This window comes from Xenopus laevis, chromosome 6S (assembly GCF_017654675.1).
Source record: "Xenopus laevis strain J_2021 chromosome 6S, Xenopus_laevis_v10.1, whole genome shotgun sequence".
Classification (NCBI taxonomy): domain Eukaryota; kingdom Metazoa; phylum Chordata; class Amphibia; order Anura; family Pipidae; genus Xenopus; species Xenopus laevis.
In genome coordinates, this window is record NC_054382.1 from 32,966,170 (window position 1) to 32,981,334 (window position 15,165).

General features: G+C 38.4%; 1 protein-coding gene across 8 annotated transcripts; it reads right to left on the bottom strand.

The window, feature by feature from the left end:
- Window positions 1-940: 940 nt before the first annotated feature.
- Window positions 941-15,120, bottom strand: tra2a.S (transformer 2 alpha homolog S homeolog). 8 transcript variants are annotated; one of them, XM_018242273.2, is made up of 9 exons: window positions 14,961-15,098; window positions 8,739-9,047; window positions 8,354-8,487; window positions 7,949-8,114; window positions 7,672-7,860; window positions 4,995-5,110; window positions 4,498-4,632; window positions 3,366-3,451; window positions 941-2,011 (listed from the first exon to the last, which is right to left on the bottom strand). In XM_018242273.2, exons 4-9 carry the CDS (start codon window positions 7,979-7,981, stop codon window positions 2,001-2,003), a joined length of 570 nt encoding a protein of 189 aa, XP_018097762.1. In that variant the 5' UTR covers window positions 7,982-8,114; window positions 8,354-8,487; window positions 8,739-9,047; window positions 14,961-15,098; the 3' UTR covers window positions 941-2,000.
- Between the last annotated feature and the right edge of the window lie 45 nt (window positions 15,121-15,165).

Consider the following 15,165-nt stretch of genomic DNA (forward strand, 5'->3'; position numbering starts at 1 on the left):
ACCGCAATTGAAAGCAACATTGAAATGCATTATAAATTGGTAGGACCACAAAATAAATTTAAAACTGTTAACTCACATGTTTGCACTGACAGGAGGGCCAACTAGAGAAATGTTATATAACTCCAAAACATTAACTGCATTTATTGCCTTGCAACAAAACAAATTGTTCCATAACAGCTGCATTTTTACCTAGCAACTCCCTGCACCCGATCATATATCAATATGCAGGAAAACTAACCTACAGCTGCGGTTATGGAATATCATTATAGTTGATACTAGTGTACACTGTGTGTATAACCTTTATAATGTAATAGAGGCAGAGCGTTGCCTAGTGTATAACAACGTATTATGGACTATAGATTATGTCCAGCTGGGCAGGTACATGTGTGACTGCCTATTTGCTGTGAAACACAGGAGCATAGCTGTACTTTAAATTAAAGAAAATATTTCTATCATAGTTTGTATGAACCTTCACATCTATTGCTTTATGTTGAACATTTAAGGTATAGTTGTAAGTGAATGATCAGGCACCAGCATAAGACAGCTGGAAACACACAGGAGAGGGTGGGAGGAGTTTCCCTGCAGACTTCAGCCTGTCAGTCAGTGCTGTGACCACTTCCTGTGGGAGATTGAAGAGACACTCCCACTCTTCATTTCAGCTTAGTTTCTGACCTGTAAATATCAATCTGCAGCTCCGATATGACCGTTTTATGGGGTAAAATGCTTTCAAAAGTTTTTCTGCATCATTACATGTTATGAAGAAGGATGAGCAATTCATCTGAATATGAACGTTATATAAAATGTCTCCTTTAAAAACCATAGAAAACGTGCAATACATTTATACAAAAGTTTGTCTAGACACTGTTCTAGATTAAATAGTGTAGACTGGTGTTCACATACCAGACTTCTGTTTCAGTAATTCAGGAGGGAAGACATGAAGTTGTAATACTCAATGTTTATTTGCACCGAGACATCAAGTAATAGGAATATCCCATTTAACAAGATATAGTAAACACAGGCAAGCAACAAAGTCTTACAACAAAGACTGAAAAATTAAGCCTTGAAAAGAAAAAAAAACAAACCCTAGGTTTTTCCAATCAAATAACCAATTTACAAAATGCTGGGTTTAAACGGAACATTGTAATGGGCACACATTTAAAGCTGAACACTGCATCAGTCTCTACAGTAAATCAGTCCTATATTCTGCTATAAAGCACATTCACATGAGGAATTGATAACTGGATGCTTTTTAGATCTAAAATGTCTTAATTGACAATATGTAACAAGGCATTAGGGGTAAACGTAAAATTATAGAAGTTGAGTTTATAAGGACAATAAGTTCTTAAGGATTGTATTGCCAATATATGACAGAGGCAAATACTCAGATATTGCCTAAAGTAAGTCAAGATTTTTTTTGGGTCCAAAGTAAATTTACATAGGGTTATAAGACATCTCTATTCATGTCCAGCATCCTAACAAAGCTCTGTACAACGAAATGTTTAGAAATGTGGGTAATTGGAACTTAAAAATATATATAGAACAGAATGAATTTTGATCAATTTTACATACCCAGGCCTAGAAAGATTTAACCACCAAGTTCCTAAAAATGCAGTATTTTGAAGGAGGTGGGGGGGGGGAGGCTAAAGTGCTACAGTGAACAATGTTCAGCAGCAGGAGGGGAAAGGTTTATTTTAGGACTTAAGTGTATCCACTTTCCTAACACAGCAATACAAGTATGAAGTATAGAAAAGTATTTCAGTCTTGCAATTGGAGAGACTACTAGCAAACAAAATCACACTTTTTTGTAACCGAAAATAAAGCATTGTTCAACAGACACCAGAATTTCTCCCCAGTGAATGTATAGCTTGTTCTTTCTTATGATGGTCTGCTAAACAAAAAATATAGCAATACAATTGTAATATTCACAGAACAGTACATTTATAAAAAAAAAAAAAAAATAGTCAATCCAATAAGGTTTTAAAAAGTCCATCCTGAAAGTCCTAATAGCGCCCTGCAATGAAAAAAAAAAAAGAAAAGAAAAAAGTAAATTAGAGGATACTCTATTCATATATCATGAAAAACCAAGTTCCATATAAACAGTCCATGATCTATTTACACCACACATTTTGCACCATTGCACTTCAGGAATAAGCCACCTTTATTGCTTATCTGCATGGCTTTGATTGACATTATGGAATTAGCCCAATGATATGCAAAAAGAAACTGGAAAGCAAAGAGCAAGCGCAACAGTGCTTTCATGTCTGTCCTCCTTCTGTCATAATGTGGCCAGGGTCGGCTGACAGAGGAAGGGGGAATCAGACCTCAGGACTGGCAAAGAACAGTTTTGATTGTAGCAATTTTGTATTTATTAGAAAAAAAACTAAGCTGTAAAAATGACAGTCAGGAAGCATCCCCTTTAAAGTGTAACTCCATACAGGTAAAGCTAAAACCTTTAAAACAATAGTCTTGCAGAACACTTTCTTTCAAATTACCTATGAAGAAATGAGTAGTCCGACTAAAGGTGCTGTATTCCTGGTCCAAAATCTAACCACTATTGTGCGAGAGGGTGACCAAGTGGCAGGATCAGGTACTGATCCATTCCGGGTCGGACTGCTGCTGTCCCGGGGCCCCCCTCCAGACCCCTGCCCTCCGATGTGAGCTTTGACACTCGCATGCTTTTTTTGCGTTTCCCCCCCCCCCTCTGATGATCCAGGGAGCAGGTCTGGGCCCGCAAGAGACAGGGCCACTGGGTTTTTTCCAGGTGTCCCGATGGGCCAGTCAGACCCTGGATCCATGAAGTGTAGGTTGAGGAAAACAAACCTTGTAGTGACTAGTAATTAATAGTGATGCACTGAATCCAGGATTCGGCTGAATCCTTCTGCCCGGCCGAACCAAATCTGCATATGCAAATGAATCCCGACCCGAATCCTGGATTTGGTGCATCACTATTACTAAAAAATCACTAGGGAAATAGCGACTTTTGTAAAATGTTTCCCCTTCCCACCCCTAACTTGCATATGCAAATGAGGATTTGGTTAGGTATTCGGCCAAATCTTTCACAAAAGATTTGGCCGAATCCAAAATAGTGGATTTGGTGCATCCCTAGTAATTAAAGCTAAGGGGGTGATTGATCAAGGTTGAAATGTAAATTTGCCGTGATTCAAATTTTTTGCACAAAACAAACTATATATTCTAGTTTTCACAATTGCATTCAAACTTTACATGAAGTTTCCCATAAAAAAAAACAAAAAAAACATTGAGACAAGTTTTTAGACTTTACAAGTAAAGCAGATTGCAAGTGTCCTGGCAAATAAAAATTAGTGAAACAAAATTAAACAAACTGCAGCCACAGTAAAATAACTCACTCTCTTCTGAATACTCACTTGGGCTGTAAGAACGTGATCGTGACCTGGACCTGTATCGGCTGTAATAAGGTGATGGGGATCGTCTCCTACAAATAAAGTAGTGGTTAAATTACAGTGCATAGCATGTGGCCCAAACACCAACAGACCCCACTTAAATTATAGCTTTTAATAACTTTGTATTATAGTGACAGTTTTAGAATTGTGTGCTGCTACTGTGGACTGCTTCCAGCAGCTGTTAAGTTTGCAGGCCAAATAAGGCAAAGATTCCTAATTGTACAGCATATGCCCCCAACCCCATGGCTTGCTCTGGGCAACTGCGCAATAGGTAGGTTATTAAACACTGGGCAGCAAATTGCATCACAGCCCAGTATTTTGTGGGGCTTTACCAAACCAAATAAAAGGAGTGGTTCACCTGTTGGTATGATGTAGAGAGTGATATTCTGAGACAATTTGCAATTGTTTTTTTCATTTTGATGTTTGTGTTATTTTATTTAGCCCTTTAAATTGCATTTTAAACAATCTGGTGGCTCGGGTCCCAAGTACCCTAACAACCATGCACGGATTTGAACAACAGACTGGAGTATGTATAGGAGAAGCCGGAATAGAAAGATGAGTTATAAAAAGTAGCAACAATTAATGTGTAGCCTTACAGAGAATTTGCATTTTAGAAGGGGTCAGCGATGCCCATTTGAAAGATTCAGAAGGAAAAGGCAAATAGCCAACTATAAAAAATAACGAAAACCAATTGAAAAGTTGCTTAGAATTGGCCATTCTATTACATACTAAAAGTCACCTTAAAGGTGAACCACCCCTTTCATACTAAGTTACTCTTTAAAGTGATATGCGAGAAATTTGCAACTGGTTTTCATTTTTTATTTTTGTTTTTTGAGTTCGCCTTTAATTAAGTAGCTCTCCAGTTTGCAATTTCAGCAGTCTGGTTCTAGTGTCCCAACTAGACTAGCAACCATGTACCGATTTGAATAAGACTGGAATATGAGTAGGAGAGGCCTCACTAGAAAGAGAAGAAATAAGTAGCACCAAGAATAAATTTGTAGCTTCACACAATTTGTTTTTTGATGGGGTCATCAGGTAAACATTCTAAAATTTGTAAAGACAGGCCTGAAGCATTTACCTGTATCTGTAGTCATATTCATCATATTTGTCATAGCCCCGGTCATATCCCCTATCATAATACGAGTCACGACGACGGCTGTTGCTTCTTCCTCCTCCTCCTCCACCACCACTACTACTACCTCCTCCTCCACTGCTGCCAAAACAAGAATGTCAGTTAGCCATGCACCAGTGGTATGGCTTAGAACCTCTGCAAAACCAAACCATTTTAACTTTTATATTTATATAGTATAAGTCAAATCAATGTAAACCCAAATCAATGGCCGTGTGCAAACATTTTTCCTATTTTACTAGCACATAAAACATTTCATAGATTTTCCTTAGAGTAAACAGGGAAGCTGAAGCTACTCCATGTTTGGTCCTTGCAAATTAGGCAGAAAATGCTGCTTTTAAGTCCTACAACTTAATGTTTATTAACTGCAGTTTGCTAGAAGTGATGTTCGCTAGACCGATAACACAAGAAGCTGCTGCCTCAGAAGTCGTCAAGAAGCAACTTACTGGGTGGGCCTTCCCATATATATGCCTGGAGTTGGTGTGTGTGCTCTTTTTGTGATGGAGTAGTCAACCCGAAGCTTCCTCCCATCCAGTTCCATTCCATTTACATGCTCCATAGCCTGCAAAAATTAAGGTATTATATATTTTATATACAGTAATCACAGCAACTCGGTAATCATGGTAGTTACTCAAATAAGTCCCAAGACAGGTAAGTTGGTTAAATAAGTTCTGGAAATGACAAGACATGCAAAGATGCAGTCAGTGGCAGGGGGAGAGAAAAATCTGTTACAATTGCTGCTCTAACAATTAATGTGGCAAAATTCTAATTATACTATGAAGCACTGTGCCATGTCCAACAAAGATAGATTGTGGTATGTCCTTGAATAGAGAGCAGTGCTCTACTTGCAGGTAGTTGTACAGATAACAGTGCCCAAATCGGTCTTACAAGAACCGTAAAAAAAAAAAAAAAAAAAAAAAAAAAAAAAAAGTCTTTCCAAGTAATGAAAATAATATACTGTTGTGCTGTACTGGTAAAACTGGTGTTTGTGCTACAGAAACGCTACAATAGTTTATATAAACAAGCTGCCGTGTAGCCATGGGAGCCGCCACTCAAAGCTGAAAAAAAAAAAAAAAAGGCACAGGATACACAGCAGATAACACACAGAAGTTCTGAAGAATCCAATTGTATACTACAGAGCTTATATGTTATTTACGGTGTATCCTATGCCTGAATGGCTGCAGCTTGTTTATATAAACTAGAGTTGTACCAGTGCAGGACAACAGTATTTTTTTTTTTTTTTATCAAACACTTTTGGTGTTAACTGTTCCTTTAAAATAAACTGTCCACACTTAGATAGTAAGAAAAATCTCAGCTAAAATGTCTATTTAAAACAAAAAAAATCAATGCAAATGTAACATGATTTCCTATGGTTGGGAGAGACAGTGATTGTAGTTAAACTAAGTTGCAGAAATGGTTTTAAGAACTGTAAAAAGCCAAGATAGAGTATGCAAGTACCCATGATGGCTTAAGATCACACACAAGCCTACTCTGAAACATTAAGCTATGTCACCATCTAGCGGCAAGAGTGCAGCAAAACAGGGATATAGTATATATAAAAAAAAACCTGTTAACTGTTAAAATGTTCGAATAGGATGCAAGTGCTAATGGCCGATACCTGGCAGAGCAATATTGTATTTAAAGGAACAGCACAAAACGAAAGTGTTAAACATATGTAAGGCTAAACTGGAACTGGTGTTTGCTTCAAAAACACCATTATAGTTTAGATAAACAAGCGGCTGTGTAGCCATGGGGGTGGCCACAGTTTAAAGGAGAAAAGGCACAGGATGCAGAGTAGATTAAGATTAATTCTGTAGTATACAATAGAATTCTTCAGAGTTTGTTATTTGCGGTGTATCCTGTGATTAATGGCTGCCCCTATGGCTACACAGCAGATTGTTTATATAAGCTATATTTGTGTTTCTAATGCAAATGCCAGTTTTACCAGTGCAGGGCAACAGTACTTTATATTGTCATGCCCTTAAAGGGGAACTAAAGTAAAAAATAGAATAATGCTAGAAATGCTGTATTTTGTATACTAAAACTAACACCACAAGCCTAATTAAACAAAATGATTTATGCCTTCAAAGTTGGCTACAGGTGGTCATTATCTTGTAACTTTGTTAAACATCTTTTTCAAGGCCAAGCTCAGTGTGGTCTGGGCTGCTTAGGGATCTTCATAAATCAAAACAGCACAAGTCAAATAATATCTGCAATAGAAGCAGATACAGCAAGACTGATTAATAATCAGAATATGCAGACTATACCTGTGTTGTCATGTAATCGAATGTGGATTGTATAGTTTATGTATTGTTTAATACAAACTTTCTCAACCTCTGCAGAACCAGTGGCTGCAGCAAAATAATTGTTCAATGAGAATCCCATTTTATTATTAACTCTGGCTTCATGATCTTTGTCCCTGCTACTGCTATTGGAAACATTAAAGGGGGTGTAAAGGCAAAAATAAAATCCAATACGAATCTGCTCTACAGGGAAACAAAAGCTGCTTGAGATCTGCACAGCAGGGAAGGTGGGGTTGGGCTCTGTGCAGTTTGAAAAGTATGATTATTTCCCTGCAGAGTAGTTAGGGACTGTTTGAGGTTTCCTATCCACAGCAGTCAGAAAGTAAATGAAGGGGGAATTCCACTGCAAACAGTCAGTTAAAAAAATGAAAGTAAATTGGAGATAGGTTTCTTTCATTAAAGTAAAAATGGGATTTTAGTTATTTATTCCCTTTACATCCCCTTTAAGCACTCATTTTTGGTTAATGTTCCTTTAACAATCCTACTCTACAGCCTCCATCCTCAACTCCATACACTGAACACCTCTCACTGGCCAAGATAGGACTGATTTTATACATTTACAAAGCATTATTCCTTTAACCAAGAGCCACACAGAATCAACATTATCTCTTTGCATTAGTAAAAGCACAAATTGCATAGTTTAGGCCTTAATTTACTCAATTTATTATGCCTAAATTAAAAGGGTAGCACATATTCTATTTGTTCTGTAGAGATTGCAAAATGCAACAGCCAAAAATTACTGACTTCGGCCCTAATTTGGGAACAACTTTGTTAGAAGCAAGCAATATATATATATAAAAAAAAAAAAAAAAAAAATTACCTCTCTGGAATCTTCCATCCGCTCAAAGTAGACAAAGGCAAAGCCTCTTGATCTTCCAGTACGTTGATCATAAACTACATTGACGCTAGAAAGGGGACCATAACGAGAAAAGACTTCTCTTAAGTCTCTTTCCGTTGTATATAAACTTAGGCCAAACACTCCAACACATATGTTGGGATCTGGATTTGCCTGGAAAGGAAAATATTTGACATTTGAAAGCTTTACATATGCAATGGTTGTAATTAGTAATTAAAAAAAAAAAATTATATTAACTTACCCTGCTGCCATTGTGTCTCCTTCGGTTGGACATTGGAGAGTGACTGCGGCTCCTTCTTCGTCTGTATTCTGGTGTGTAGGACCTACTCTTTGACCTCCTTTTGCGAGAGTGTGAACGGGACCTTGAGCGGGAATAGCGTCTGTGGGAATGCCTTCTAGATCTGGATCTTAATTAGAAAGAAAACAAAATGAATGACAAATTAACTTTTATTAAACAATCTATTTTGAAATCTTTTCATTGTGATGTCATTTGTCATAATTAGTTTCAAGGAGCACCAACAAAGTGCAAATGTTTTGGGGGGGAAAAAAATTAAGTGCTACTAGTCTGGTCACAACTCTCAAACAAAAATGTTTTATTATCCCCTCAGCATGATTCTTTATACAACTTATTCAGCATAAAACTCACCTTGATTTGGACCTGGATCGGGAATGGGATTCAGAACGTTTGGAAGGCCTTGATGCACTACGGGATCTGGATCTGCTCTCAGATTTCACACGCGGAGCACTTTCAGCTGGTGACTTTGAGTGTGATCGGGATCCCTAGAAGAACATATTATATTACAACTTAAGCAGTTTTGGAAATGCCTAGTTCAATACAGAAGCATTTATAAACCTGGAAAACAAGGTTAGGTTATAGTTGGTCTAATTTAAATCTCCAATGCCTGCATTAAACCAAATAATATATTTTTCCCTACAAAAGTATCCTATTTTAACTAGATGACCAATGTTCTAGTATGAGATCATGCAAGGTATTAAGTTTTATCATACAGACACTGGAACATAAACCATACATTTACTTAACCTACGACCCATTCATTCTTCCAGATTCTTTTAATTCTATGCCACTCTTGCTTTATACTTTTCTTCAATCTTCATTATTTTTCCATTTTTCACCTTCGTGTCATCTTCCCCAATTCAAATAATTCATTAAAGCATTATAAACATTCAAGTGCTTCTATCTGACCAATCTTCTGTTCAAAAAAATCTCCCCATTCAATTGATTTTTTCTGATCTTTAAAATTTTTCATAAGCCTTCGTTTATCTTGCTTTATCTTCAATATTCTTGGAAAGAACTCTTCCATTTCTTCCCGAACATTAACCTTAATGGAAAAAGAACATTTAGTATATAGAAGCATACTGGGACTAACACTGCTGGAGTGTGGAATTTACAAAGCTAAAAGTTATCCAGCACTATAAACAAACCATTTTAGAGCCAATTTCTTTTTAAATGGCATGGTTTAACGGAAAACGGACTGCCTGTACAACCCCTCCACAACATGTTAGAATGGCTTTTCAGATCAACAAGTCCCTCATATCCTCAATACAACAAAATGTTTAAAAATAAAATGAACACTGGGGAGGAGAGAATAAATAAATAAAAAAAGCTTTACAAAATCAACTTCCATCTACACAAACCATGTACAGCCTAAGAGTCCTTAAGATACGAAACACCTAAAGCTGTACCCTTATGTAGCCAATAAATTGCTACTGGACTTTTTACAAGTCTGTCTGTTAAATTGATTTATAGAGTGCCTGCTCTACTACAATACAATCTGAACTTGTTCCAATACAGGCAGTGGGGATCACTTTTAATCACAATGAAAATCCAATGCTTGGCAAATAATGGTCATCGATTGTCTGCAAAATGTAGCGTTTTGGTGCATTTTGGGTTGCATATTTACTAAATAAACTTTCATATGAATAACCAGCTATAAGGGAGGGGAAGTGTTAATGCAGGTTTCCCCCTACCTAAGTAAATTGCAAACCAACATTTCATTAGAAGGCTGAACGGACCACAATGACCTTTGTAATAATTGTATTTGTCATTGGCACACCCTGAACCTATACATCGTAGCAAATCTTAATAGTAACAGGACAGAGTAGCACTGAAAAGCAGGTGCCAAAGCTACTTCTGTACAACCAACACACCTAAATACGGTCAGTGAATGTTACATGCAACTTGAGATATCCAACTCAGGAATGCAAATATTCATATTTACAAACCAAGCATCAGCCCTGTTGATTTAAGCGGTACCAGGCCAAAATAAATGATAGAAATTAAAGTAACGGAACATTTTTTTAAAAATACATTTTAAGTTTATTGGGCATTCTAGCAGCTACAAATCTAATTATTGGTACCAAATGCCCTATGTGGACAGTTCTTTCAAACTAAAATCATTGTATCTTATCGGCTCAGCAAACGTGCCTTTATGTTGAACATGAATGGCTCTCCCATTGCTAAATAGAAGCTCACTATTAGTACTACTGCATAAGTAGCGTTTCACCCAACTGCAGGGTAACAGAACATACTGTTTATATGCATAAAACTTTAACTGGTCCTTTAAATGGAATGAAGTTTTTCTGTAGAGATTGTTCTAAATATATAGAATATATCTTAGCTATATTCAATTATATGTGTACTCCCTCACCACGCTGAATTTTCAGGTTTTATTAAAGGAAAACTATAGCCCCCAAAAAATGTAAGTCTATAAAAAGATATTGCATAAAACACCTAATGCATAAAACACCTAATGTGTAAAACTCTGCTTCATGTAAAAACATTTTCACAATATCCTTTTCAACTAATATGTGCCACTGGGTAATCCTAAATAGAAAGTTGTCATTTCAAAAGATAAGGGCCGCCCCCGGGGTCCTAGGATTCACAGTGCACACAAACAAACCACACTTGTTAGGTCACATGGGCCAATAAACAGACATTACTGTCTTTTGCTTCCACACTTCTTCCTATAACAGTTACAGTATTTCTGGTCAGGTGATCTGAGGCAGCACACAGACCATCATGGAATGGTGGTTCAAGGCAAGACATGTAAAAGGGAAATATTTACTCAAATATATACTAGTTTGGTAAGATTCAATATGTCACTTAATTTGATATTTCAATATTCATTTTGGGGGTAAAGTTTTCCTTTAAGCAAAAGTAACTGGCAGCCATGCTCTATAGTGCCTGCTGCAGGACCAGAAGTATGTACACATGGAGCCTACTTGAGAGACACGTAGGTGCAATGTTCTCCCATGGTCTTCTGCTACTCTTTTATGAACATGGCTGCCAGCTGCTCCTGTCTACACATCTGAAGTTTCAGCTAAGGGATCAAAGCTTAAAGGAACAGTTCAGTGTAAAAATAAAAACTGGGTAAATAGATAGGCTGTGCAAAATAAAAATTGTTTCTAATATAGTTAGGCAAAAATGTAACGTATAAAGGCTGGAGTGACTGGATGTCTAACGTAATAGCCAGGACACTACTTCCTGCTTTTCAGCTCTCTTGGCTTCAACTGACTGGTTACCCTGGTTACCAGGCAGTAACCAATCAGGGACTTGAGGGGGGCCACAACTGTTGCTTTTGAATCTGAGCTGAATGCTAAGGATCAATTACAAACTCACTGAACAGATATGTACCATGTGGCCCCCCTTCAAGTCGCTGACTAACTCAGAGTTATAGAGCTGAAAAGCAGAAGTCGTGGTTTGGCTATTATGTTAGACATCCAGTCACCCCAGTCTTATATTACATTTTTGGCTAACCAACTATATTAGAAACATTTTTTTATTTTGCACAGCCTATCCATTTACCAGATTTTATTTTCACACTGAACTGTTCCTTTAAGACAGTGCTTAAGGGATACATATGGACTTTGTGCTTCTCAGAGAAAACTTACAATTTGGGAGAAGACTCTCCCAAAGTCTTTGGAGGCAAGTTTTAGTTGCATAAAAACCAGGTGTACTGCCAAACAGAGTCTCCTGTAGGCTGACAATCCACATAGGGGCTACCAAAAGCCAATCACAGCCCATAACTGCAGCACTCTGAAGTTTTTTACATGCTTGTGTTGCTTATTTTACATTTGAATGTGGCTCTCGGATAAAAAAGGTTGGGGATCCCTGCTCTATGTTATGGCCAATTCAATGTAACCCTAAAGGGCAGTGTAACATTTGGGGCATTAGACTCTGATGCAAGAATTTCTTTAAATGTCAACAGCCACTACATTAAACACTGGTAAAAATGATTACTAGTTTGGTATATACTCAGTACTTTCATCACAACTTCACGTTGCAATAAAATAGCTTAGCCAGCAGAGAACCAAACTGTTGTATTATACAAGCATTTGTGTTCTGGCTTCTCTTGCTACCAAATGTACAAAATGCTGTAGGACAATATGCATAAAATGTAAAATTCTCTAGGGATACAGGAGTGTGTTGAGATTTTAACCCTTAAAGATGCTACTACAATCACGATGTCAGTGCTTGCTTCAGTGTCAAAAACCATTATTGGGTTGGCAGGGAGCAGCAGAGGGAGCAGGTTGGGGCTCCTTGAATTGCTGCAGCACTTAAAACTCAATTCTTCCATGCAGCTACCAATGGCTTGGGTTACAGATCTGCATTCCTCAAAATATGGGTGAAGAGTCTTCTGCATTAAAATACTAGAATTCTGGATAGAGCAAGGATAACATCATATGCACCCAATGCCTGAGCTGGTTATTTTATTTAGGCTTGCTTATTCTTTCAGTGTCTGATTTACGCACACCTAAACACTTTCTATTGCATTTACAGAGAAACACGGAAGACCTCTTAAAAGGGCACATCGTCAAAAAAATAGTCTCCCCCAACAGACGTGCCAGCTAATATTTTGGACAAAAATGTTCATGGAGACTGCTTTAGCACTCATTTTAAATACGCGCAACGAAAGATGGCACCACAACACTTGAGGCCATCGACGCACAGATAAATTTGTTTCGCATGATAATCTGTGAGTGTATGGAGGAAAAAGAGCCGACCGATATCGTCAGAAGATGGATATCGCTCGGCTCGTTGGGCTGGACGAAAAATTTTCATTGAGTCCTTTTGAAGGCACCTGAACATTGGCCATTGTTTGTGCTCAATCATCAGATACAGGTGGAATTCTATTGTTTCTACCTGTATATCTGACAATTCGGCTCTACACGTGTGTATTGAAACAAACTATGTTTCTTGAAAATATCTTTTCCAAGAAAGATCGTAATTGTAACTTCAATGGCCACCTTTAGAAGTAGTATGGATTCCCCCAGAGTGTGGGCCTGTGCATTCAGCAGGGAGACATCTATGAACAAAATATGAAAGTGTTTTAAAGTAATGAAAACATGTACTGTTGCTCTGCACTGGTAAAACTGAGGTGTGTGCTACTTTGCTTCAGAAACACTACTATAGTTTATATAAACAAGCTGCTGTGTAGCAACAGTGGAAAAAAAAGGCTATATGGCACAGGTTAAATAAAGGCTAACACCATTATGTTCTATGGGGCTTATCTGCTGTGTAACCCGAGTCTTTTCTCCTTTGAATGGCTGCCCCCATTGCTACACAGCAGCTTATTTATATAAACAATAGTGGTGTTTCTGAAGCAAACAGTTTTACCAGTGCAGGGCAACACAATTTTATTTGTATAACTAAAAACACTCAGTTTGACGTTACTGTTCCTTTAACCCACTGTAGTTTGATGCCCATCCAGGTGAGTTTACAAAGAGTTCCACCGAAACTGCATTATATCCCACAAAGCAGAGTGTTAGACTGCCCTAATTTATGGTGTAGCCTTTAATTGCAGCCACAGTACTGGAAGCAAAAGAGTAAGCAAGCAGCTTGATCATCAACTCAGTCTTTAACTGGAGTGGCATTGTCAATGGAACAGGAGCTTAAATTACCCATGGTCTAATGTTATTTATGCAAAATAGAAGTAGAGGGATGCAGAGCTCTAGTGTGGAGGGGGAGGGTGCAAAGAGCATGTAAGTAACCACTTAAAGGGATACGGTCAAGGAAAAACATGTTTTTTTCCAAAACACGCATCAGTTAATAGTGCTGCTCCAGCAGAATTCTGCACTGAAATCCATTTCTCAAAAGAGCAAACATTTTTTATATTCAATTTTGAAATCCAACGTGGGGCTAGCCATTTTGTCAGTTTCCCAGCTGCCCCAATCATGTGACTTGTGCCTGCACTTTAGGATGGAATTACTTTCTGGCAGGCTGTTATTTCTCCTACTTAATGTAACTGAATCAGTCTCAGTGGGACTTGGCTTTTACTATTAAGTGCTGTTCTTAGATATTCCAGGGAGCGTTATCTTGTGTTAGGGAGCTGTTATCTGGTTACCTTCCCATTGTTCCCCATCTTGGGGGGGGGGGAGAGGAGGGGGTGATATCACTCCAGCTTGCAGTACAGCAGAAAAGAGTGATTGAAGTTTATCAGAGCACAAGTCACATGACTGGGGGCAGCTGGGAAATTGACAATGTCTTGGCCCCATGTCAGATTTCAAAATTGAATATGTCTTTTGCTCTTTTGAAAAATCTATTTCAATGCAGATTTCTGCAGGAGCAGCACTATTTTTCCCCATGACAGTATCCCTTGAATTACAAATGCACAGCCTGAGTTGCTAGAAACAATGCAGCGCCACAGCTCTTACATCAATTTACATGAAAGTGCTCGGTCCGTTGCCTCAGTCTGGCTTTAAAAACAGAAAAAGGGACCTAACGAGGCCGTGCTTATTAAGTGTAATAAGAGTTAAATATTCGCAACCATAGGAAAAACAGAAAAAATGAGGTTATAAAATCTTCCCATGCGCAGCATCTGTAGTACAGGCGAATCGCAAGGGTACAGATCAATCCGCACGCATACGGAACTTTAGCCATAAGCTAGTATACAGGTGCAGCTGGGGGATATCGCGTCTTGTGTGGAAGTTTTGAGCGCCACATATCTATGCGCCAGACATAAACCCGCTCCTTCCCAATCGCCGCAGCCATTTTGCGCCAGACAGACCTGCCGAGCCGACTGTAGCGTTAATTTTTTTTTTTTTTCGAACACACAGCCTCCATCGAGAACATTAACCCGATAAGTTCACTCCTCAACGATTCCCGAGTATTAGAACATGTACGCGGCCAACACAAAACCGGACCAATGAAGTAGGAGAACGGGAGGAAGCCATCTTTATATACAATTCATTACTAATCCTATAAACCCTGCAGATAAAATACTTACTCTTACCTCCACGTCGCTCATGGTTAAAGGCTTTACTAGTAAATGCCGATAAGGAACAAACAAGTGTACGTCAAGCGCCCCCAATGCGTCCAACTGCAGAATCCTCCTGCGCTTCTGCTAGTCAGTGATGCCCCTACTAAGTCTCCGCAAAATGGCGGCTTCGGCGCTTTCTCGCGGCTCATAAGGCAGAGCAAATGGGAGGGGCGTGACG